Source organism: Aplidium turbinatum, chromosome 6, assembly GCF_918807975.1.
Source record: "Aplidium turbinatum chromosome 6, kaAplTurb1.1, whole genome shotgun sequence".
In the NCBI taxonomy this organism is placed as follows: domain Eukaryota; kingdom Metazoa; phylum Chordata; class Ascidiacea; order Aplousobranchia; family Polyclinidae; genus Aplidium; species Aplidium turbinatum.
The window spans coordinates 24,211,054-24,237,301 of record NC_137477.1 but is presented as its reverse complement, the minus strand read 5'-3'; the positions used below and the strand labels follow the sequence as shown (position 1 = coordinate 24,237,301).

Sequence of the window (26,248 nt, the reverse complement as noted above, 5' to 3'; positions counted from 1 at the left end):
CAGTCCATGAAATACTTGATATGGCTGGTTTAATTTGCAAAATGGGAAACTTTGCAAAAACCATGATGGCTTTCGTAACAAGTTTTTAGTGCACTAAAAACCCTTTAGTAAAGAAAATTAATGCTCATTTTAGAGTTTATTTGCTAAAGTAGAATAATTGCTTGAGTGCAGCAGTTTGAATTGAATATTTGAAACAACATCTAAATCTACCATTTGTACAACAATTTAAACGTAAAAATAGTTCAAGGTTTGGGCGTAGCCTAATATTTGTATGTGGCTATTGAGTATTACAATCAAGAATTAGAATTTCTGCTTAATATTTGAGTCAGTCTGATTTCTCCATAAGTTACTATACCACCAGCACCCCTACGGACAGATGTGCAAAAAGATCTCAATAAAATTGTAGCCTACATTGACTCAAGATAACATCGAAAATCGCCATCAACTAGTTGGCTCAATAAAATCAGTTTTTGATTTAGACAGCGTTTGAAAAATGATGATCTATCACGCAAATGACCAAAACATGCTCCAACAAAGACCTCGCTCACATATTACAGATTTTCATAATTATTTTAAAGTTTTGACTAAACGATTGTCTGCAACAATATTTAAATGGTGGCTTGGTCGCCACATCAGTTTGATTGAAGGTTTGCAGGAGTATGTAAATATGTAGTTCAAGCACTAGAAGCGAGAAATGGCGAAACAAATAAAGCACTTGCCATCCAATCTTATGATCTTAGCTCGCTCCCCTGCTTAACACTAGAAGGACGGAGGCGTCAAAATCGACACTTTATGATTTTTGACATCTGAATGTTGCATTATGTTTGTTCTCCTATCGCCATGAGAGTTTCAGTAGCTTCATGCTGCTGCATTAGCTTAACTTTTAAACTGTGTTGATAAACATTGTGATAGCCTAATAGTCATTTTTTGTCAGAAGATACTCTTCTAACAACGGAGGTGTTGAAATCGACACCAGCTGCGTTTCGGTAACATTAATGGTACTCAGATTTTGTTTTTGATGACATCGTAAAAGAATAACAACAGATGAATTATAAATAGAACGATTTGGATATGGGTTAATTTTTTTGCTACAAGGCGTTTTACGAGTAGACAAACTTAGAAAAAACACTTCACAAAATATATGAATTGTGAACGTTCCACTTTTTGACAAATAGGTACCACTGGTCAAAACAGGTTGGAGGTAGCTTATGAAGCAGGTTGGAGGTAGCTTATGAAGCAGGGGTAAACTGAAAGTGTTCCATTGTCGATGAATGTTTTATATGAATGGCATACGCTCAATATATTCTCTTGTAAAAGCAATGTCTATGCTGTCGGAAGACTCTGATAATGATGGGTTGTATGAAAAAAAGTGATGAAGAAGAGCGGTAACATCCTAATGATTCGAGTAGCTCATCTGATGAAGATGAAGAAACGACTGAAGGTTCAGAGCATAATTTTCAAGAAATGGAGAAATACAAAGCTGTATATACTATAATCTACTTAAGATTTTGTGTGTAAATCCTAAGTCAATCAACTCTGCTCTTCTACCTAGGATTGCCAAAAATTCTTACTAATGCTGGGAATTATTCAATGATAATGCAATGCTAAAAAATATACCAGCACACATCACAATAGAGGCCAAAAGGGTAAATTACACTTTTATTGTCTCTGGAAAAAGTAAAAGTAGCCTATTCTTAGCTTTGCGATATAACAAGAGAATATACAACCAAACCGTTCAGTTGAGTTTTTTCAAGTTAGAGCAAATATGGTCCAAAATTTTTTTCTGACGTAGGCCTAATGACAACGTTTTTTTTGTGGAAATAAAATAAATTTCTAAAGTTTGACAACAAAGTGAGAGAATGGCAACAGACAAGTTGGTGCATATTCGAAATATTTTCGAAGTCTTTTGAAATAACACCCTCTATATAAATACTCCGGGATAGAGCCTAATCATTGACGAACTCAGTTGTTCCCAACAAAAATAGATGCTCATTCATTCTTTTTATGACAAATGAGCCAGGAAAGTTTGGCATGCAATTGTGGATTTTAGCAAAAATCAAATCCAAGTACGTTTGCAATTATTTGCCTTTAGCAGCAAAATAGCCGACTGGAGTCTATCTTGCAATTGTTTGACGAGCTGAGTGCAGACAAAAATGAAAAAAAATCAGACATAACAAAGCAGAGGAAGAACTTTCTAGATCTTCCCAGAAAGCGATGGAAATGTGCTCGGCAACTAGGCAACAATAACACTGTAACCATTTGCCAGCACTGCTGAAAGGCAACCTGCGGAAAATGTGGTATAGGGCCTACTGGTGATGGGAAGCTTACTGAATGTAGGGAATGTGCCGCGCAGCAATAATCCAAGACAACCACTTTATCTGGTCCAGATCTTTACCAGATCTGGACCAGGCAAAGTGGCTGCATGGGATAACTGTCAAAACCTTATTAAACAAAGCTACAATTTTAGATTTAAAAACTCATAACTTGCTGATCTGACTTAGTTTGAAATGTAACAAACTACACTACACATGCCTGCTCAAATAAACGTTTTACACTTGATTTCGAGTGATGTTGTTTCACTAATGCAGGTATCGATTTCGACACCTTCAATTGTTAACGGTATATACTTTTACCGGTCGTTGTAGTGTTAAGTTGAAAACACCTCCACTTTCTATCCTGCTTGTCATGAAATGGATGTCATGATTTCACGTACCTTAATCAGCGTTTTTTCATTGCAGTTTGTATCGAGTTAGCCTACAATTTTTAATAAAGTCCTTTACTGCTCACCACTTCAGTGACCAAGTGATTATTGCTGTCGCCTTTGCAGCACTGGTAGATATGAGATCGATTCCAGGTCGGGTTAAACAGTAGACTTTAAAATTGGCGCTGACTGTATTCTTTCTTGCGTAACGCAGTGAAAGTAAGTCGGGTAATAATGTGTTGACGTTTTAGATCTGATACAAAATTGAACATGAGCCCTATCGTTAAAAGATCTTAGCAGTTGAAATTTATTTATTGTAGAAATTTATTTTCAAAAGAAAAATACCCTCCGATGGCTCAATTTGCTGAGCGGTAGACTGGAGTAGTGGTATGAATCCCAGAAATATAGCCTACAGAGGTAATTGGTTTGGTAAAAGCATTTCAAACGCCCGTAAGTTGCATTTGGGAAGTTTGCACTACAACTTCACTGAATCCACTTTTTTCAAATTGCTAGCTAGAAAAACATATCGGGCGTTTTCGTAATCTTTCTAGAACCTCAAGAAAGGTTCCGTGTTTCAGTAATTATATCTAGGGCCTATCCAAAAGTACCCTCAAAGTGCCAATGTCAAAGCTTTCGGCAGAACAACACACTTCCAAAGTTAAACCGTAGTCATATGTTCTTGCCACCACCCTATTTGTAAACTTGGGAGTCGGCCTATAGGCCTAGCAATTTATGCATTTTTCATCTGTCTTTTAAACACACAGCTTCGCTTGTTTTAAACAACAAATGCTATTAATACTACAAAAAGTGCTCGACACCAAGAAAAAAAGCCGAGCAGAGCAAATATCAAAACTGAATTTGATATTTGCCTAGTTTATGTATTCTATTTGCCGTTGGCTACATTAGATTAATGGCCTATCCAGGGGTGTGCAACCTTTATTACAGGAGGGCCAGATATAAATAGCTGGGTGAAACCGCGGCCGCACGTTTATTTAACATATGATTTCTGATGGTTGCAGGCACAAAAAAGTAGTTTTTTTGTTATTCATGTTATTCTTATGGCATGATTAAAGGTTATCTCCTTGCAGAAATAATAATTTAAGACGTATAAATTTCTGAAGGAAACTGCTATTCAAAATTATTGTCACACCGACTACGAGTTCAGTGAGAAATTTGCAGCTGGCTTCTTTTCCCGACGGCTTTTTTAAAATTTGCTTTAATGGAAGTGCTCGCAGTTCGAAGTCCATTTTCCAAGTGTTCGTCTGTCAGAACCGATCGATGGGGAGATTTCATGACGCCCATTTTAGAAAAAAATTGTTTGTACAAATACGTTGAGCCAAAAAGTGCCATTTATGAAGCAATGGAATTTTTCAAATGTGGAAAGTCATCATGGTTGAGATGTTTTCGGTAAAAATCGCCAAGATTCATTTCTAAATACTTTGCTTTCAAATCCGTTTTTATTTGAAGATCAATCAATTCAAGCTGGATTTCAGATGGTGCTTTGTCAATGTCTATGACGAATGGCGAAGAGAATATATCAAACAAATATTCATGAGATTTGAAGTCCTTGAAACGAGCCAAAAATTCATACAACAATTTTTCAAATTTAGGTATCTCCTCAGGATGCATTCCATAGTCTCTCAAAGTTGGAAAGTGAAAAAGATTTCCTATCTGTATGTGAGCTTTCCAAAATCGTAATTTGTTCACAAAGCCTTTTATGTGACCATACAATTTTACGTTCCAAATAATTAAACACAATGGATTAGCGGTGGCCGGTGGGAGATTTTTAAAATGGTTAACAGAAGGTGCGAAATCTATAATAATCCACTCCACAATGAATTGTTTACACGTACCAGACTAAACTAAATTATACACACGTTTCACGGGCTGCACACAATTCAAAATTGCACATCTTTACGGGCCGCACAATTTTTCTTCGCGGGCCGCACCTTGCACACCCCTGGCCTATACAATCAGAATAAACGACCTATGCATTTTAGAATAACAGCCTACAAAGTAGTTTATACAATTTTCTGTTAGCCTACCGTTTTTTGCATCTGTTTTAACACATCAAATATCAAATGGCCTAACCGTTTTATGCTAATTTATCTGGGCTTCGACCAGCTAACACAGTTTTCAGCAATGTTGAATGTACTGATATAATTGACTCAACGCAACATAATAGAGGTAATGTTATGCGGTATGCAAACAAATGAAATAACACTACATCAATAAGCACCTCCGACTACGATATGTTTTTCATCAAGAATACTGAAAAAGTTCATAGTATTAGAACCAAGCGCAACTTTTCCATCGTTTAGAGTTATTGCTGTTGCTAACCCTGGAATCAATTCGCCATCCGGGTCATGCAAAGACTGGATGATTTTTCCATCTTTTCTCATTTCAACTAAAATGCTGTAACTGTTTGTTAGAAATCTGCAAAAAAATTTATGAAAAACTATTTTAGTTGTGTATTGATTTGCTGCATCGTTAGCATCAACGCAAAGACCTTCATTTTCGATGATTTTAGAGATGACCATGATGAAAATAATAGACTCACAGTAGCACTATCAGAGAGTTATGACTCTTTTCATAACTTTTCAACTTCATTGCGTCAACACAACCAACAACCACACTGCTATAACTTATTAAAATAAGACTCGTAAATGTCAGATCATTCTGACCAAGAAATCCCAGTTTTATATCCGATCAATGGATCACTTCCTGTCAAGTCTTGCTTCCTGTTAGTGTGAGTGAGACCCATCCAGCACAATATAGCCTACATCAGGGCTACTCAACTAATGTTAGCAAAGGTCCATTTTGATAAGTTGAATAGTTTTGCGGTCCGGTGAATATTTCATATGCAACCAGGAAAATTAAACAACCAGTACGAGCACCGAAACACTTTTCAGGTAGTATGTAACACGACTTGGATTTTTGTCTGACACAAACAAAAAAATAAAAAAGGAAAAATGTATTGTGTTTCTTTGTAGTGTAGCTGTGTGGATCGCACATCAGAGAAGAAAGCAAAACGTTGGGGGTCTGGGAGCGAAGCCCCCAGCTCCTTGGATAATCACAAAAAATTGCTTTTCCCTAATGGAAATCTGTTTAAAGAGGCCCTAAAATGTGGCAATGAGGTTATTCTTCCAGAAGCCCGAGGTCCACTTTCAACACCCAGAAGGTCCAGATTCGGACTGCGGTCCGCCAGTTGAGTAGCCCTGGCCTACATCAACAAGATTTCGTTTGATGAGTGACGCAAAAGGATAGTAATTCTGATGCAAAGATTCAAGCATAAATTTTAAGGATTTTTGCTGATAGGCAACAAATGGTCTGCATAACCATATTCACTTGTTAAAAAAACAAAGCTTGAAATAAAGCAACAAAATAGAATAAAAACATGTAGAAAAACTGAAAACATGATATCACACGCAAAAAAAGAAAGTTAATATTGGCCGTAAAGATTTGTTGGGGCAAGGTTGGAGACTAGGCAATGAGCATTTAGGCAAAGTAATGTAAATTTTCTGTTTAGCTAATACTTTGTATTGGAGTTATTACGCTGCTTTTTCATCTGTAAAGTAAAATGTAGTTAGTGGATATTGCGCTGGTGGCCACTCTCTAATGAAAAGCGTGCTAATGATCCCATAAGGCTCGATATCGATACATATTGCAAGATATGTCATTTACCTAGTTATCGTGCTTGGGTTGAACAAGCCAGCTACAGTTTGGCGTAAAAACGGATACTTTTCCATAAATCCATGTCTTGAGTTTCGTATTGTTGATCCTGCTACCCAATAAGTTCCTTTTCCGGTCGGTCTGATCATGTTTGGCATCACTGTTAAATTGCAGCAAATTGAAAAGTAAATCAAAGTAATGAAGTTACTTCGCTGCTTTTGAACTTTACTCAAGTCATGCAAAATTGTTGTAGGCTATTCTGTATCTGAAATTTATGCACTGCACCAGTAGACTACAATTCAATAATCTGCAAAATATAAAGCCTCTCAGGGATCATCTTAACACATGCATGCCTTTGAACGTCAAATGAAACTGTGATTACGTCGCTACTCAGCAAAAGTGCTTAAATTTTTACGAAGTGAGGCACAGACAAAAAGGCACATAGGCCTACAATTGGTCAGACTCGATCCAATCCATTGCAACAAAAAAACTTTTTCATAGCACGTTTAATTTTGATCAAATTTTTTTTTCAATGCATCATTCTAAATTTTACATTAGAGTAATTTGCTGATGAGTCTGTGTCATGATAGCTCAATTGTTTTTTTGATTGGTTTTGAATCTTTAGTGTTGGACTGACAAAGCTTTGATAGGTTATTCCTGGTAGTTTCGCATACTTGTAGGGGCTTTTGACGCAGGGGGATTACCGAGATTGGCAGAGTGAAGTTTACGATTGTTGAAATGTTGTTGCCGAGAAATTAATTTATGGGCTAGGTGACACTGAGTGGAGAGCAGTCCTGAACTGCGCTGCTCAAGCGCACACCTCGAGAACCGAACTAGCGTCGCGTGCTTTTGAGGCCGGCGCTTGACCACTGAGCTAACGGGGCAGCGGGCGGTTAGCGAGTGACTTTGTGAACGAAAAAACTTCAAGATCAAGTGGCGCTGACTCGACTCTTGGGTAGGCACTTTAACATAGGACAGTTTTCCGTGCGAACCAACTACCACCATTGCGCCGCGGCGCATTGGTTAAGAAAGGTAGGACAATTTTCCTTATAAACTCAATTTATTACAGTCATTAAGATTCTTCTTGCACTCAGTTCAGTTGCAGAAGAAAAAAGAACATTAGCAGAGGGTGGGAATCGAATCCACGCAATCGAAATGACTATTCCCTTGCCCTAACCTTAACCCATTAGGCCACTCTGCTTGTGGCGACACATTCACTTAATTTTCTTTGTATCAAAAATCTTTCGAGTAAATCGGTCAGAATATCACGTGCTGAGTCGCAACACTGAAATCAGCTGATTCGCAAGAAAAACTGTCCTATGTCAAAGTGCCTACCCGACTCTTGAGGTGTTCGCTTGAGCAACGCATTAGAAGGATTGCTCTCCATTCAGCGGCTGAATAGTCCCTTTTCGATTGCTTTCCATTCAGTGGATGGGATTATTCCCCAGCAACAACACTTCAACAACACTTCAACAACTATCGAAAACTTCACCCCGTCTACCTCCGTGACCGGCCTGCGTCAGTGGTTCAAAGCCTTTACAACAGTGATTCTCAACCTTGATGTCGCGGAAGCTGTATTCAAAACCTAAATTTTGTAAAGGGCCGCTACAAAAAAAAACAAGTCATAAAAGAGCATATCACTATTACACACAAACAAAGCAATTAAATGTAAAAATTGATTTAAAAAAAATGATTTGGCTTTTGACGTGTATTGTGTAAGTCTGATAATTTGTGTGATGATTGTTAAAAATTATAATTTTGTGGACTTGTGTCTGATGCAAATAAAATAATAATAAATAATAATAGTGAAACGAGAGAAGAAGGAAGCGAATGACATTACAAGGTCACCAAGTCAGCTTCCATCCCGTCAGCATTTTACAAAAAAAATTAACAATGAAAATTATACTGTAAAAAAAAATGTTGAATAAGGTCATAGTCGTAATGTGGTGGTTAGTGCATACAAGATAATTATTAGAAAATTGTACATATTGTAACAGACATAATAAAAGCATAACACGCAACCTGGGATTAAGCTGTAAAAGAAGCTTTCCCAGTTCGAGGGAAAAGATTCAATCATTTATGAAACGCCGAAAAGTCCCTTTTTGGCTCTCCAAATTTATCCAAATAAACATTTGCATGACAGTCAGTTTTTCCCTCATAGTATTACCCAACATTATATATAGGCCTAGGCTTACACACTGAAAAACTTGAATGAGTGAAATCAATATTCTGTAAACAATGGAAACATCAGAAACTGTTCAGCATCTTACTTGGCAGTGGCACGACCTTTAACGTCTTCCATGTTGTAGTATCCAACAGTTTCAGCCTAAAGCGAAACGTCTCACAAATGTACAAGACATTTTCATCTTCGGAAAGTTGTACTCCGCTTACAAAGGAAAGTTTAGAAGCGACTACATGAAGTCTTCTGGTCTTGGTATTGTATCGCATCACCCGGGAGTCTGTATGACCTGAAAATGTTAGTTCACGGTTACATTGGAGTCTTTTTACTGTATATCGATATGCTACAGCCAAGCCAAGAAGACTATGGCAGTTGAACTGGATGTAATATTGATACTGTGAGGGGAACAGTAGGCTATATAACCTACAAACTGCCAAATTACTTCCATGACATAACAAACAAATCAACAAGTGTTTGGAAAATATGTATTTTTTAAAAGATTCTAAAAACTATACTCAGTGAGACGTGAATTGTATCTCATGTAGATGTAGAAACTAAAAGGATATTTGGCATGAGGTCTGTAATGTCAATTGCTTGCTTATTGAATAGTTACCATCTAAAAAAGAATGAACTGATGACGTCAAAGTATTTCTTGAAGAGGCATCAGAAAAATAAAGAAGACTTCTATCTTTTGAAAAACAAAGGTCTCTTGGGTGTCGCATTGGAGGCTTCATATCATCTATGGAGACCATGAGAGTTGTTTCTTTGGTAAGTAAATTGAATGAATATATCCCATAGACGCCATCGGCGACGTAAAGCATCTTATCATCTTGCAGTCGTAGACCTTTTACAAAAAGAAAATGTTTTTGCAAAAATTTTACTATCACTGTCAACTCTTGCTACATTCTAGGCAACAGCGGAGAAACATTAATAAGTTTATGCCAGCCACGATAGTTTCAAGAAGAAACAACCGGCTTGCTAACAAATAAACATACAGATCAAAAACGATGTTAAAGATCCTCATCACGAACAAACAATAAACTAGACACTAAATCCAAAGCCTCTGCCAGCGTTGCAGTGGCTTGCTGGTGGTAGCCTACTGCACAGAGTAATGGTGACTTTAAAATCTCACCGTGAGGTCTACCGTTTTGAGCGTTTTCAAATGTTGGTGAAATCTTGTGATTAATCCCAGTTGTTATGTTAGTAACATTTCCGGTCCCAATTACTCCTTCCGCTGATGGTCCAACTTTAATTATTCTTCCGTCTGCTAGACCAGTGTAAAGGTTGTTCTGTTCATCCAATAGAAGAACTTCAGGTTCAGGCAAACCAGTTATTCTGTATGGGTGCAGTAATAATAACTGAAGCTATACAAAAGTGTTTAAATTAATAACAAAGTAGGATTTGATGATGAATTCAGCTATTTGTAAGGTGGGGTAGGCAACTAGATTGACAACTAAAAACCGTAGCCTACCCTATGAGTTATAATTTGCTAACTATAAGTTATAACCACATAACCAATTTCCAACCTCTGCAACAAGCTATTAGATTTTACATTTACGATAATTTAAGTATCGCGAAATTAACGAGGATGTTGTGAAACAACTCACTTGCTTCCTTGGGTCAATCGTCTGTTAGCTCTGAGAGACCCAAAAAGTTCTATTTCCATCGATGGGAATGGGATTGGAAGAGCAGTAAAAGGAGCACGGAAATAGCCTACTGCGATGATGCTGGCTGCAATACATACTAAGCATAGAACTATACATAAAATCTTTGAAACACATCCTAATTTTGCTACTTTTTCGTCTGCGTAAATAACTGTACTGGTGTGTTGAGGTTCCGGAAACCTTCTTCTCATGATCAACAAATCTCAATAGTTTTATTTGATTGCAACCGTTCAAACAACAAGCGACTACTAAATTGAAAACCGGTTCAAGTAACAATCCAACGTGGCAATAGCGGTAGAAATTTCCTCACTGCGCATCAGTTGTGATGAGGTCATATTGCCTTGGGCTATTGTGCTTTATAGAAACTACAGTATAATTCAGCTTAGTGGCCGAGGGGTTTCGTCTTCGGTTCTTGGTAGATCTGAGATCGATTTCAGGTCGGGTCATACCGAAGACTTGAAAAGCAATACCGATTATGTTCTTTCTTGCATAACGCTGTGAGGATAAGTCAGGTAATAGTGTGGTGATATTCTAAATTTGATACAGAATTAAATAAGGGCCCTGTCGATAAAAGACCTTAGCAGTAAGTTGCAGAGCAACAATAAATAAAATCATATTAACCACAGTAGCCTATAAGCTAAGTGCTGTGATAACTTTCTGCTGAAGTCCAGTGAACTACAAATGCATAGAAGCTGCAGTATTTGCCAAGCGCTGTTGCAGGCTTAACTAAAAGCGGGTTAGTTCAGTTGGCAACATTTTTGATATATACCATGTTTTTATTCAAAATATAAACGAGGGCCGTTTGATTTTGTTAATCAGGTTTTCTTATAAATGTGATAATTTTACCTTGTATATTATGGATGATCGACGAGGAATATTAAATGTGTACATTTTTAAGTTGTATCCCTTTTTAGATAGGCTATTCTTTTTCAAATATTTTCAGATTCCTGATGAGGGCTTAAGTTAAGCCGAAAACGTTTGACTGTTAAACTATTTGTAAATATGTAAAATATACTGTTGTAATGCTCGACCCTGTTGTGTTGTTGCGTCTTGCTTGTCCTTGGTACAAAAAAGCAAACTCTCTCCCGAAACTATACTTTCTTATCTAGAGTTCGAGATTTGTATGACAAAGACCTATATCACTTTAATAATTGAATAACATATCACTAAAATACTGACAGATAAATAAGATTTTACTTGTCATCATCTTTACATAAAATTGAGGCTACAAAAGGAGCTTAATCTTTTACTTGCAAAATTAAACATTGGCTTTAATGTTTATGTTGTAAGTTTGGTGAACACCTATCAGGTAGTCTTCTATAATGACGTCGTTTCCATGGTCTTCCTAAAAACCATGCTGTAAATCGGATACCAATAGCCATGTCTACAAACAAGAAATTGGATTTTGCAATAATATGAAGATGTCACTGCATATTGTTGATGGTTTGAAAAATAATAAACCCGTAGACTATACTATCAACATTTCCTTGCAAATGCAATGATATAGTTCTGCACAATTTGAATACAACAACAGATTGTATGGTCGCATAATCACATTTAACAATTTGTATGATTTTCCCACCTGAGGCTATACTTCCATCCTATCGACAAACAATTATATTGATCAAAGTTCATATTGACAAAGTTTTAATTTTACCAAATGAAGTGTTCAATCATTTGTTTTCATTGATCAGAGAAGTCCGCACTCAATAAACATTTTGATAATGACGTTGGAAACACAAGAAGACAAAATGTCACATTCTTGATTGGTAAACATGAAATCTGTCCTGAAGTCAGGGATATCTATAACTACGGGATTGGAAACTCTGTGGAAGTGAAAACCATTTTATACACCAGTAGGGTCACTTTTCTTTGTGCGTTGCTGTGATAAATAATCACATAAATTGACCTCACATGGCAGCAAGTAGTAGACTAAACGAACAACCAAAAGTATAACAATCAATTTACCTGCTGTAAATTGTAAGGTCTACGCATGCCTGGTTTGTTTATTTGTTCGTATTCCATTAGTGCAGTCATGTTGTATTTTGTTTGCCGCTTACAAAATTTCCAGAATGACTATTGGTTTTAGTTCTGATGACATCGTAAACGGATTGGTTTCGTACTGGATTGGTCTGTGAACAAGTTGATGATACAACAGCATATGTCACTGATTGCTGAACACTCCTCATTTACTTTTGATCCGATTTGCAGTACCAAAATGCTAAAGAACAACAGTAGGCGGTTTTTGGACTCGTTTATTCATTCATTTTTTGAATTCATCGTTTTTTTTTCGAGCAGCGTAAATGTACATTTATATATAGCCTACATTAATTAAGTTTTAATGTGAGTGTACATTTTGTATTATTATTGTAAAATCGAATTTTGTATATCTTTTAGTCGGTATATTATTTTGTTAATCTTTTTGTAGTCGTAGACTCCTAGTAATGTGATGACCCTACTGATGTACAGTATAGCACTGGATAGAGTTTCCAATCCCGTAGTTGTAGATATCCCTGCATGAAGTATAACACGTCAGTCGTTTTGCTTTATTTCACGGAAGAAAATTGTGACATAATCTACAAACGAGAATTATAAAAATAGATTTTTGATTTCATTTAAAAAAAAATTAAAACAAACCATCACTCAACAGACAAAATTAATTTTAAAATCTTACTTGTTGCTTACCACTTCAGCAAAAGTGACCAGCTGTAAAAAAAATGGTCCTACTTTTCACATAAATTCTTGGTATTAAATTGTAAATTGATCAAAAAATATTAAAGATCAATTTTTTAGCAGATAATTATCTATGATAAGCTTAGTGCAATTACACTTTCCAAGCGTGATATTCATCGTTTATATTTTGATACCATGTGGTCTATCACTGAATTTAAAATTCAGACCATCATTTTCTAAATCTCTGCAATAACTTATGCGATAAATTAAACTATTAAGATATAAAACAAATACTGTAAAATAGATCTGTGGCCTTCGATCAAGCAATTTTCAATCCTGATGCTACATCTTTTTCTTCAAACACAGCAACATGATTCCCAATATACGTTCCAAGAATAAGCCTGCCATCTTCCAGAAGACTGGCTTCGGTTAACCCATATGTTAAGGTACCATCAGGATCTTGTAATGATTGAAGAATTTCACCATCATCACTAAATTCTATGATCATGTTGAATTTCTTGTCCACCAAGCTGGAAGTATTTAGTTAACAACATTTTGATAACGTGCCATTTCAAACTAAAGGTTAGGCCCACAATCAGCAGTATTGACAGGAGGTCTAGTAGAGAGTACTTTTAGATAATTTTAAGGACCCGAAGCCGTTTCGAGGGTCCGGAATTTGGGAGATACTACCGCGTATGCTTTGGCTGAAGTGCGTTGTTATCAAAATATCTTTTGGATTCCAAAGGATTCCATTAGTACCGGGCCCAAAATATTCTCTCAACGGCCCTGCCTACAATGTTTTAATCGTATTTCATACAGATTATGTTTCGATCCAATGCAAACCACGCGATACTACAATTTATGAAACACCGTCTTTGATTTATAAATAGTTTTGTTACTTTACACATCATTATATATAATTTTTATGCTGAGATTTGGCGAGACAAATCACTATGTCCGCTGCTAAGTAACAGCCGAATCTTGATGTTCTTTTGACGTCGAAATAATATCAAAAGGACGCTTTCTATACCAGATAAAAATAGAAGTATTAACAAATCAATCCTTTGTATACTGATAAACAAAGCTTGTAAAAGAGAAGTGAAAGAAAAGGAAGTTATAATTTACAAAGTAGGCCTAAGTTTACAAACTTATAAATCAAAATAACGCAACAAACGTTTATTTTACCCGAGCAATGTTTCGTCACTGAGCAGTCCAGATAGGATTTGACGAAGCATCGGATTTCTTTGCATAAAACCAGCAACAGTTTCTCTAACCGTTCCACCAGCAACCCAATACGTTCCTTTGCCAGTCGGTCTGATATTATCCGGCATAACTGAAAAATAGAGTTCGTTGTGTTGCAATTGCTATCTGCCAGTGTCTGGATGGCTATGATGCTACTTTCCAGTCTGGAACCTCAAATAGCACATCACAAAATGCTTTCTGCCTGGAAAGACTATCTATGGATAGACTATAAGACTATAACACTGAACCATTCAAAATGCATGAATTATTATTGTTGACAGCTGCTATCAAAACTCCTCGCAACCAAAAATCGCCAGAAACAAATGTAGTACTCACTGAAGAAGCTATAAAATATTGAGGCCAAACAATGCACGAACTTATACCAAAATTATGCAATTCTGTGTAGCAAACACGCAAAGCATCAGATGAATGGAAAAAAAGTCTTAATGCCACTTCCAAAATCAGGAGACTTAACTCTACTATGCAATCATACAGGAATCTCACTAGTCACTAGTGAAACGTGGAGCAAAATTATATAATTGATTAACTTTAAACCGTCTACGACTTGCATTTGAAAATACACTTTTAGTAACACAATCTGGATTTCGACTAACTCGTAGCTGCATTGAACAAATTTACTTTTTAAAAAGAATACAAGAAAACTCCATCGAAGGGCAGAGATCACTAGTTATCGCATTTATTGATATTCAAAAAGCATTTGACAGTATAAATCGCTAAGCCTTTTTTACATTTTAGAAGCTGCTCATGTACCACCAGAAGTAACTTGGGAAATCAAAGCACTAGCCTACTTCTGCCTTAATAAATAGAAAAGAATCAGTTGAATTTCCTGTAACTCGAGGAATCCTACAAGATGATAGTTTGGCTCCATATTTATTTATAATAATAGTGGATTGCCTACTGAAAAAATTTCGAAGGGTCAGAAATGGTTTTCAACTAAGCAAAATCTTTTTTGTATATTATGTGGCATTTGCTGATGATGTTGCTCTGCTGGATGAAAACATTAAAGTGCCCAAAACCACGCTGAAAGGCTGCAGCAGCTAGCTTAAGAGGTTGGACTTGTAATTACTGTGAAGAAAACAAAGTATTTGATTATTAATATTCCCACAAGACACTCATTACAAATCAGTGTACTAAACATACAACATACAAATCAGTTTAAATATCTTGGATCACAGATTGGAAGACCTGGCTCAGACATTAGATCGACTACACAAAGCAAATTCAGTAACAGTAAATTTACACAAAATATGGAACAGTAGGCCTACTTTATCATCATCTTTAAAACTGAAATTATACCAAACACTTGTTCTTCCCGTTTTTACATATTATGCTTGTGAAACTTGAAAACCAACATTAAAACTTTAAAACACCAAAGACGCATTTCATACACAATCATTAAAAATTTTTTTTAAGATTTCATGGACTGAACATATTCACAATAACTTGTAATATGGTGCTGTTCCTGTAGGAGCAACTTTCATGCTTCAACAAATCAACAAACGTCAACTTCTCTGGTTGGGATATAGAATACGACATCCAATGATCTCAGTTTACAATGATACTTTGCTACTATCAAAACTAATCCAAGAAAAAAGAAACAAAGGAAGATCAGCACAAACTTTCATGGTTCGATTGCTCACAGAACACAGCTCGGATTAACTGCGACAGTTGACTGAAAATCGCCAATTAGGGTAACGTTTAATTGAGTCTATCGTTTTATCGGTCTACAGTATGTAACAAAAACTTACTTTGAGAGTAGAAGGTTGCACATAGCTCGAAGCTGACCACATTTAGGTTTATTTTATTTCTGACGTTTGCTCCTGAAGAGAGTCAAACGAAAATATGCAGCTTCGAGCCATGTGCAATCCTTCTACTCACAGTTTACAAGTTTTGTAATATACCACCCAACTCTTCAAAACGTTACTTTCAAACTGTTATTATTATAATACTGTAATCTTCATTAACTGCACGAAAGCAAAATACGTTTAAAATGTTAGTTAATATTTTCTATATTTTGTGCAAAGTAAAATAAACAATGTCACATTAAAACTTGTAGGCTAGTAATCTTTGTGCTTATTATTATTAAAACTCTTCGTATATTGCAAGTTTACCAAATGAGTTTGTGTTAAAGTAAAAAAAGTCAAAGCATAGGACGAACAAGTAAATAAATAAACAATAAATGCTTTTAACACAACAAAAAGTGCTTAATGCCAAGCAAACAAGCCAAGCAGAGCAAATTAAATCAAATATAGTTATTACTTTCTAAAACCTCTGCACTGCAGAGAGTCTGCAGCCTGTTTCACTCTAAAACGAGGATCATCAGAAGGTGCTTATTCAAATAGAATTCTATTAAATAGGATTCTATTTGAATAAGGGCCTTCTTATGATCTCCCTTTTAGGGTGAAACAGGCTGTAGAGGTTTTAGAAAGTAATAACAATATTTGATGCAAGTAAATAAACAAATAAGTGTAGAGTTGTAAACCATATCTCCATACTTGGTACTTCAACAAAGCGGAGAGTCTTCCATGTGGATACATCAATGACCCTCACGCGATAACGATTCGTTTCGGATACCAGCAAGAGCTTTTCGTCTTCAGAAAACTGAATACCATTCGAGAAACACAATTTCGAAACGACTGTTCGGACATCCTTAGTTTCCATGTTGTATTGCAATATTCGTCCGTCACACAAACCTACGTAATAAAGACAATGTGGCTTAAAATATTTTATTCAGAAAATTTATTTCACCTAATTAACTGTTGCAGCCAATGATTCTAATTCTACACGAAACAAATAGGAAATCTTTAACAGAAAAGCTTATAAATTGATCAAGCAGGTTACTATCGGATATAACAAAAGGGAGACCGGAGACTACAGTAAGATCCCAGAAGCAGACACAGATCCCAGAAGCAGACATATTTAACACAGTAATCCGGTCTGTATGCGATAAAATTGGAACAGTAATTGACTTTAATATACCTTCCATGGAGGCTTGAACCATAGTGTTGTATGTGTATTTGGCGGTGCAATCAGTGAAATATATGTAGTTTCCATTCTTTGTTACATAAAGGTCATCAGTCATTCCCAATGATGGACTTGTTGCATCCACTCTTACAAGGTGATTCACCTTGTGGGACTGTAAATCAATCGAATATAGTCCGAAGTTTGCATCCGCCACAAATAATGTCTCGTCTCTCAATCGCAAACCTAACAATCACAGATAATTACAAGACTAGATAAACTATAAGTTTCAATCTAATTCAAATTTTCTATGGATTTTTAGATTGCTTGGTCGAGTAGACAAAGGCTTGACATTGAGATTCATGCAGATCACGTTGCCATGTTCTGGTACGACACTTGATGACAGGCGAACAAGAAGATTTGTTACTTGGTCTTCCATCCTGTTCTTGAATTGTTTCAACTGCCAGGGATATATACAATAGCTTAAGTAGTAGGAAAAAAGTTGTTATTTTTTCTGCAGCTATTATATTTAGAGGTGATGTCTTTGTAAACAAAAGACCGGAATGTAGACCTACCTATACCAGCACGTTAATTTAAGTGTCAGTGATATATTGAATAAGGCAATGTTGACCAGAATAACCTACATCGAATCAATCAATTAATCCATCAAGTTTCCTTAAGTAGCCTGCAACTTATCGTATGGTACATTCTTTTATCCATGCGAAAGCTACACCATGGAAGCACCGGAAAAAAGCATGCTGCTATAAGAGTAAAAGTGACCAAGGTATTTAAATAAAATTTAAGCGATAGAAGAGAGATTGCTTTCATCAAAGAATAACAGATAATATCGTGTTACTGTAGGTACCGTATCAAAAACAACCTCAACATGGCTGAAACAACCAAAGCATGATCTCAACGATGAATATGAGTCTTATGATATCAGCAACAATTCGAACTTCAGAAATCTTATTTTAAAGTTTGATTTTTAAATTTTATTTGATTTTTAACTTGAAAATACCCTGTTTTACTGGTTGTGTAAACGAGCTTATGAACCTTAAATATTTTTTAGAAATCAAATTTCTTACCAAGCGGTCGACCATGGGCTCTTCCTTCCATGGCCCGGGGAAGGTGAGAAAAAAATCCAGTAGTCACATTGGTGATGTCCTTACTTTTAATAGGTCCATTTTCCAATGAACTTATTTTAACAATTCGTCCGTCAAACAAACCTGTGTAAACATTACCATTCTCATCTTCGACAAATGATTCTGGACCAGGTAGACCTGTAGCCCTGTAGAAAACATGCCTTAGTTAAAGCATTACCAGAACTACAAATACAGTACATACGGTACATGAAAAAAAGAAATCTCTCGCAGATACTCAATAGCCTACAACCACACCTTGTAAACCTAAAAATTATATCGGAAGTAGGCCTACTTGTTGTTGCGCAAAAAAAAAGAAAGTAGCCTACTTGTAAGTCAAGTCACTGAATTACCAACAGAATGTTTTAGTGCATCAAATTAGACTACTTATCGTTGGCAGCGCAGTCTCATGGTATCTGAAGTGCTTTTTCTAGCATAGCCTATACGCTACACAACCATCAGTAACGCACAGTTCTTTCCAATACATCATATGGAATTTTAATTTGCCGTCTGGCCAATGGCCATACAATGACTATAAAGCGCGCTATTTTTAGTGACCTGGCCCTACAGAATGAAGGTTTTTGAAGATTATTTTACTGCTCACAGTAATCTGCAACAAACTAAAGGTTCTGACGTCCACTTGTAGCCTACAAGCACGTGCCTTTGTCCGAAACTCACATATGTTCAAAAAACGGTGGGAATACAATAAATGTTGGTGCTGTTGGATAAGGAAGTTGTAAAATAATACTACTATCTATTTCAGTCATCAAGTGTAAGTTCCAACCGAAAAAAGTCTACTTTGTTAAAAAAATGGATTTGTTTGGACGTGGTTTGAATCATGGTCTTCAAATGGCTGAGTAAACATTGCCTTGATTTTCGGAACACGACCATCTAACACCACACCAATGCCTACGAGACATTTCGAAAATACACATCTAGATTGTTTGATCGTTTCGAATTGACAAATTGATCAGAGTATTCACTGCATGCCATCACAATAATGCCCAGTGGCTATGACTCTACCGATGAGAGGTCGCTGGAATGCATTACGTTGCACGAAAATGTCGGCGATAGTCGAGTGCAGCATGAACACTGACAGCGATAGACACATTATTTCACCCATGAGGCTGAGCTCATCAGTAGGCTATCGCACCACTATAATTCATGTCACAGAATTCACGACTGCTGCTTTTGTTCAGCGATTATTACGTTTTTCGTAGAAGCAGTTCGGCTTTCTGTATCAGCAACTTACTGAGCAACACGTTTTCATAAAATTATATGGTAAATAGATATACAAAATTGCTTGTCATCGGAGACTTTAGAAAGCACTGATCTGATACTACATCATCATTTGAGGTAGCATTCGATGCTTACTCAAAGCTCTGCAGTATGCAAGTTTCTGCATTTATGATATTAAACATTACGTTAAGCTACTTCTAATCTAAAACAAGAAATGTTTGGTTTAATCTTACTTGAAACCTTTAGTGAGTCTTCTGTTAGATGCCAAAGCCCCAACAAGCTGCGCTGGTTCTGAAATATTGTCTATAGAAAGAGCTGTGAAAGAAGCTCTATAATATCCAATTACAGCAACCGCGCCAAAGGCAGCAACCAAACACAACAGAACAAAAAAGCACTTTGTGAAACAATTAGTTTCTGCTTCACGTGTTTTTACATTTTCAGTCGCTCTTTTTTGCTGCTTTTTGTTAGATTTCCGTTGTCTTTTTCTTACATTTGACATGTTCAAGCAACCTTATTACGAGCACAAATCTATTTAAAGCTAAAAACTGATCGACTGCCAAACTCTGCCACGTCGGAGTTGCTGTCTAAAGCAAATATTTAATTTTCAACTTGAGCCACTGAAACGTGAATACTTGATACATGCCATAACTACAAGTTTGTGCCATGGGAATTAAAATTCATCATATAATGTACCATTTTGTTCACAGTTTTGAAGTAAATGTTTTATTTTTAACAAAAAGTACAGTATGAGCAGGGATCTCTATGAACAAAAAGTAACACAAGCTTTAAAATAACACTTGTCAACAAGAAGTTCGTTCTTCTCCCCTGCGCCCACGTGTGACACGGTTATGGGTAAGCATGCGTGCAACCACAAAGCAAACAAAGTGAATTGTGGCGATGTGGTAAGTTTGATGTCATGTAAGTAGGCTAAAAAATTCGATATGAAGACATTACTCTTTTGAACACAGCTATCTGAAAATTATATGAAAGTGGAACCCAAACTTTAAATTTCGGTAAAGCTAAGTCTCTATGTTTTCTTGTTGCTAATTCCTGGCTGAGATGTTTGAATGTTTGGTATTGGCAAAACTCGCTCTTTTAATGCAGTTTTGTATAAAATTAGGCAATTTTTTTTTAGACTGAAAGCATCATTCTCAATATCGTGACGTCACACGCGTGCCAAAGGGAGGGTTGTAACCCCCAAACCCCCCCCCCCCCCCCCCTTGGCTACGCCACTGACCACAACCACAGTGCACCATTAACCTACAGTTGGCAGGATCAGTAGCGCAGTCAGTTGACGGTGTCAAAAAAAAAAAACGTAGCTAAAAGATTGGATTGCGTTGCGTTGCTAACTCTTATGTGTGGTTCTACATGCAATTAGAAAATTTTCAGACAGCAAACAAACCGTTGTTTACTTTGATTCAACGTTCAGCAGGCAGTTATTGGTTTTTGTTTTTTTTCTTTTCACGCAACGCTCAGAGTTCAAGATGGATACCACTACATCTTGCAGGTTTACAATTTTCCATATGAAATTGATTTGTTCCCTGTCCAATTTTTATGTTCAAAATGTACGATCTGTTTTATGTTTTCTGTCCAAAGGCCAATTACGAACTGTTCGTGTCTGCTCCCTTTTTTCTATTTGTATATATTGTATTAGTTGAAAAAAAAAAAAAAGATTTACTTCATTATAATGGATCGCTGCACTTTCGAAAGGTTTTCCTTCTTGTTATAGGCTACACAATCAAAAATGTGACTGGATTGAGCCATTTGGTTTATGGAAATGGGCGTTCTAGCACCACATTTTAGCTCTTTCTTGCCAATAGTGACGAAAAACTAATTTACATTTCTTCAGCAACTACTCGACCAATTGGAATAGAATTGTTACTGCCATTTATTTTAGGAATATTTTTTTTGAGGGCGAGAGATGCATTAGTTTGACGTAAAATTGCCTTTAAAGAGCATTAACACATGTTTTTATTGAATTCCAGAGACTTTGAACCGCTGACACAGGCCTGCTCACCAAGGTTATTTGGTGTTGTTGTCTGGTAAATTATTTCGTCCACTAGGTGTCACTGAATGAAAAGTTATCTTTTTTGTAGCAATTTGGGTTCCTAGAAATAAATCTCAGTAGCGTTGGTCTATGTCAGATTGTTTTTGTTTGAAGATTTTGAATTAAGTAGTTGGGAAGACAAAAATAGTCAAATAATTATGTCCACCTCAATGAGTCTCTTTCCAAAGGCACAGCCGCATACCTTTAAGCAGTATCGAACTGGTACCCCTTTGAATGTCGCACCAATGTCCTCAACACTTGGCTATGTAGCCGACTGAGAGCTGTTCCATAAGTGCGTTGCTCAAGCGCACACCTCGAGTGTAGAACCATTGTTGCTCAACCTTGTTGTTTCTTTGTACAGAAGATTGGCTCTCAACCGACTGTGCTATCTGGGCAAAGGAACTGGGAAAATGCCAGTACGCTTAGATTGCATAATCGAGACGATTACAATGGCCATGCAGTTGATTCCGATTGATCACTCTTCTTTTCTGCCATGTACTGCTATTATGATTACAATTACTCAAAATTCCATAACAATCGTTTATGGTTGCAATTAGGCGATGACCACGATTACGATTGCAGTTTCTTAAAAATTTGAAACTTGATGAGGATTCTTTGCTGTACGATTCTTTGCTCATTCTGCATTTACAAATCCTCAAAACTCCAAACCAGTTAACCGCGATTAAAAAAATTGAGATCAATTGCTTGCAACAACATGTTGCAAAATAGAATGAAATACCGGTCAAAGCAACTTTTTGTTCAATTTTATCCAATGTGTTTCTTAAATTACAGAAGTTTCATACACAAAAATCAAATAAAGTAAACTTAAACCTTACATACCTATTGGCTTTAAAACACTATAGAGTACTTACAATGATACCTTCATCAAATAGCCTATAAATACCCAGCATAAATTCCACGGCTTAGTGGTGCAGCCTACCAGTGTGCCATACAATTTGTGCAGGCCAAAGAGTCTCCATAGCGACTTGTTTCGGATGATACGCCCAAAACGTTTTCTTGCACATAAAAATTAAATCATTTGCAAAACTGTTCAGACTGAAAGTTTTGTTGACAGACTGAAAGTTTTTCATAAACCAACCGACGAACCAGAACGAAGTGTCAGCAACGGGCAGGATGGCAGCAATGCTCACCCAATCCCATGCTCTCGGGAAGAGGATACCTGGAAAGCTGTTGTGCAGACACGTGCTGGTCGCGTGGTTGTGCCGCCGTCAAGGTACAAACCATAATCCATTTTTATATTATCCTCGTCGTCGTCTGAGCGTCTGGGGCCGAGGGTCTATCCTTTTACCACCCCAGAGTTACGATATTCCCGAACTACACTGGAAGGCTGCTAGAGAGCAGCCAGTCTTTAGTTTCATCATCCATGACGCGCAGACCTTCCACTCCGTTAGGTGGCTTGAAGATGGTACAGTCATTGATGATGTGGTCTGTGGCCTGTTCCTCGGCACCACATTCACAGGAGGAGGAAGAAGCCATTCCCCATTGGTGCATGGTTGAGCGGAAAAGCCCGACGCCCGTACGGAGACGGTTGAGGCGCACCCATGCCTGTCTCTGTAGTGTCAGGCCGATGGGGCGCGTGTCGGCGTCGGGGATGAATGAATGGAGTCTGGTGGTGCTTGACCTCCATTCAGAATTCCATTTATGGTCCGCCCAAGTAGCCGCAGAGATATCTTGTTCATCAGCTTCGTTGATCAGAAGCCGAGCGGCTGGCACAAATGGGTGTCTTGATTTCAGTCGGCGGGGGTGCCCGTTTGGGAAGGCAGAGATCTTGTGGTGGAGAAGATGGTTAGGCTCCAGTGCCCGTCGACTGAGGAACAGAGTGGCTTCTTTGCGACGAAGCTCAGCAGGTTGGATGCCAGCGAGAATGGGGAGATTGTCCAATGGTGTGGGACGCAGGCATCCGGTCACTGTGCGCAGGGCGCTGTTTATGGCAGTGTCGATGTTGTGGCAGTGAGCACTGCGGTACCAGACAGGTGCACAGTACTCTGCAGAAGAGTAGACAAGGGATAAGGCTGCTATTCGCAAAGTGTCAGCCCTCGCCCCCCAGCTAGAGCCTGCCAGGCGCTTCAGTAATGCAGCGCGGGATGTCAGTTTCTTGCGCAGTGACACCAAATGGTGGCGGTATGTGAGCGATCTGTCTAGTGTCACCCCAAGATACCTTGGCTCGGGGCAGAAGGACAGAGGTTTTCCGTTGTTGTGGACATGTAGCTCACGATCAGCTTCCCGATTGTGTAGGTGGAAAGCTGCCGCCACAGTTTTGGTTTCGCTGAGTTTCAGTCGCCAGTTCTGGAGATAGGCTGAGATGGTTTGCATGTCCTGGCTCAAGGTGTCTTCTAGATTTTCCCACGACTTTGTGGAGTGGAGAATTGCCAGATCGTCTGCATAAGCGTATTTTGCGAAGACCGTGGTTGGCAGGTCGTGGGTGTAGATGTTGAAAAGAAGTGGAGCCAGGACCGATCCCTGTGGGACGCCGTTTTTCAGGCGTCTCAGTCTGCTTCGCCGCGGATTTCCGGTGGTGAGGGTAAAGCTTCGATTCCTGACAAGTTCCATAATCATATGGACCATATGTCGGTCAGGAAGCAGGCGAAGCAGCTTGTAAGTAAGGCCGCGAAGCCATACAGTATCGTAGGCAGCTGTGAGATCTAGAAAGACAGCGCCGGCCTTGTTTTTTGCCTCAAAGCAGTCCTCGATGTCTTGGGTCAACAGTGTGACCTGATCTACAGTGGATTTTCCGAGCCGAAACCCAGCTTGCTCTTTTGGAAGGAGCGGGTTGATGATTGGGTTGACGTGGGCATAGATCAGTCTTTCGAGGATTTTGAAAGGAACGCAGAGAAGGGATATCGGACGATAACTCCTTGGGTCCTCTGGTGGCTTGTGAGGCTTAGGGATCGCAACTACTAGAGCTCTTCTCCAGATTTTTGGAATTGTGAGGTGGTGCAGGCAGGAAGAGAGGAATCTACGTAACCAGGACTTGGCAGGGCCAGCATGGAGCACAAGCTCAGGGCAGATCTTATCCGGCCCTGGAGACTTGTGTGGTTTCACTAGGCGGAGGGTGGTGGCGAATTCCTCTGGAGTGAAATCTCCAGAGATTGCTTCTTCTTGTGGTGTTACCACACGCCACAGGGCAGACACTTCCTTGGCAACAAGGCAGGATGTCTCGCGGTCTTTTGTCTTGTAGACCCCGTTCTGCACTAGCTGGGAAGCGATGGCATTTGCAGAAACGGGGCACTGGCGAGGGGAGTTTGCTGAGCGCCCAGTGAGGTTGTTGATGATGCTCCATGCTTTGCGGCTTGAGTGTGAAGAGTCGATGGTTTGGACGGCTTCATTCCATCGCTCAAGCTTCTTTGTGTCCAGCCGCTCAAGTAGTCTGGTGGCGGCGGTGTTAGAAGCAGTACCCGGGGTAGCGTTTAGGTTGGAGCGATAGAGAGCTTCACACTCAGAGTCCCAGCATGGTGTATAGCTGGTTCGATGGCCACGTGGGATTGTGACCTTTCCCGCAATTATTATAGCATTGCAGAAGTCCTGGTATGCCTCGTCTGTGTTGCATGTTTCAGGTAGTGGTAACTTTGCAGTAGACTCATTGGTCAAGAGGCTGTATTGATTCCAATCGGCTTTTTTGAAGTTCCATCGCTTCACCGGTGAACTCGGGACAGGAGCCACAAGTTTTGGGGCGATGATGAGGGACGGCTGGTGTTGGGACCGTGGGAACTTCTCAAGCACACATCTGTCTGGCAGTGAGCTGTCGACACTCGCGCAGGCCAAGTCAGGGTTTGTCCCTGTTCCCCAGCGGCCGGAGTGGAAACTGGCTGGTTCCTTTGGATTGAATAGGAGGGCAAGATGGTTTGTAGAGGCCCAGTCAGCCAGCAATTCTCCGTCGCTGCTTGTGTTGTTGTAGCCCCAGTCGATGTGCTGGCAGTTGAAGTCGCCAGCGTAGAGTCTGGGGGAGGGGAACGTTGGAAGGGATGATGGCAACATTTGCGAGGGTGGGGGCTTGTAGATGTTGACGATGTTGTAGTCTGAGATACATATGCACACCCACTCAATCTCGGCATCAGTTGGAGATTGGTCGACAAACGTCCACTTCAGGCTCTCATGCACAAACGTGGCAATGCCGTGCTTCCTGCTTAAGGTAGACCCGGCTAGCGTGTAGTTGGGAATATCTAGCCTATCTGCAGAAGTGCAGTGGGTCTCCTGGAGGAGGATGACGAGTGCCCGGTTGGTATGGGCAAGCTGCTCCACAACTTTGGTCTTGCTTGTTGTGTAGCCTTCTATGTTGAGCTGCAGAATGGTGGAGCGTCTGAACTTATCAATTGTCCCTTGCTGCTGTGCCGTCCGGGTGGAGGCTCTTTGTTGACAAATTTCGTTTCTTATCTGGTTGAAAGCAGATGGTACTCACAGGATGGGGCACGAGAAGCCACTTGTCGTCCATCCCATATATTATCTAGTATATCCAATCCATTATATTATCTAGTATATCCATCCCATCTAGTATATTATCCTGATTACTATTTTCTCTTCAGGAAAGTTGGATGGCCGTTCTTAGTTGGTGGATCGATTGGTCTGGCTAATTCCGATAACGAACGAAACTCTGACCTGAAAAATACCCGCCGCTCGCTGACCGGCGACGCTGTTACGGCGGCGCCGCCACGAAGGAACGATAGCCGGCGCTCTTGGAGGGACAGGCGTCGT

At 38.7% G+C, this 26,248-nt stretch overlaps 2 protein-coding genes across 3 annotated transcripts; both read right to left on the bottom strand.

Annotated features, from left to right (window-relative positions):
- Window positions 1-4,844: 4,844 nt before the first annotated feature.
- LOC145772865 (adipocyte plasma membrane-associated protein-like) lies at window positions 4,845-10,480 on the bottom strand. The gene is made up of 6 exons (XM_082584747.1): window positions 10,160-10,480; window positions 9,685-9,887; window positions 9,166-9,396; window positions 8,644-8,841; window positions 6,386-6,533; window positions 4,845-5,137 (listed from the first exon to the last, which is right to left on the bottom strand). Exons 1-6 carry the CDS (start codon window positions 10,405-10,407, stop codon window positions 4,930-4,932), a joined length of 1,236 nt encoding a protein of 411 aa, XP_082440873.1. The 5' UTR covers window positions 10,408-10,480; the 3' UTR covers window positions 4,845-4,929.
- Window positions 10,481-11,364: 884 nt separating this feature from the next.
- Window positions 11,365-20,060, bottom strand: LOC145772035 (adipocyte plasma membrane-associated protein-like). 2 transcript variants are annotated; one of them, XR_014289275.1, is made up of 7 exons: window positions 19,725-20,060; window positions 18,199-18,401; window positions 17,132-17,359; window positions 16,648-16,845; window positions 14,075-14,222; window positions 11,746-13,419; window positions 11,392-11,465 (listed from the first exon to the last, which is right to left on the bottom strand). XR_014289275.1 is itself a non-coding variant. In XM_082583843.1 (6 exons), exons 1-6 carry the CDS (start codon window positions 19,988-19,990, stop codon window positions 13,209-13,211), a joined length of 1,254 nt encoding a protein of 417 aa, XP_082439969.1. In that variant the 5' UTR covers window positions 19,991-20,060; the 3' UTR covers window positions 11,365-13,208. The 2 variants fall into 2 exon arrangements, 1 of the variants encoding a protein (XP_082439969.1); XM_082583843.1 differs by having other exon boundaries at window positions 11,365-13,419.
- Between the last annotated feature and the right edge of the window lie 6,188 nt (window positions 20,061-26,248).

Bases quoted from the DNA above. Each gene is read 5' to 3' on its own strand.
- LOC145772035 (XM_082583843.1), bottom strand. From the start codon at position 19,990: ATGTCAAATGTAAGAAAAAGACAACGGAAATCTAACAAAAAGCAGCAA. The intron at 16,846-17,131 runs GTATATTAAAGT...TTTATTACGTAG, and splicing joins GGTTCAAGCCTCCATGGAAG to GTTTGTGTGACGGACGAATA. The intron at 13,420-14,074 runs GTAAAATAAACG...AAATACTTCCAG, and splicing joins AGTGACGAAACATTGCTCGG to CTTGGTGGACAAGAAATTCA.
- LOC145772865 (XM_082584747.1), bottom strand. From the start codon at position 10,407: ATGAGAAGAAGGTTTCCGGAACCTCAACACACCAGTACAGTTATTTAC. The intron at 9,888-10,159 runs GTGAGTTGTTTC...GCACCCATACAG, and splicing joins CGATTGACCCAAGGAAGCAA to AATAACTGGTTTGCCTGAAC. The intron at 6,534-8,643 runs GTAAGATGCTGA...GCAATTTAACAG, and splicing joins AAAGGTCGTGCCACTGCCAA to TGATGCCAAACATGATCAGA.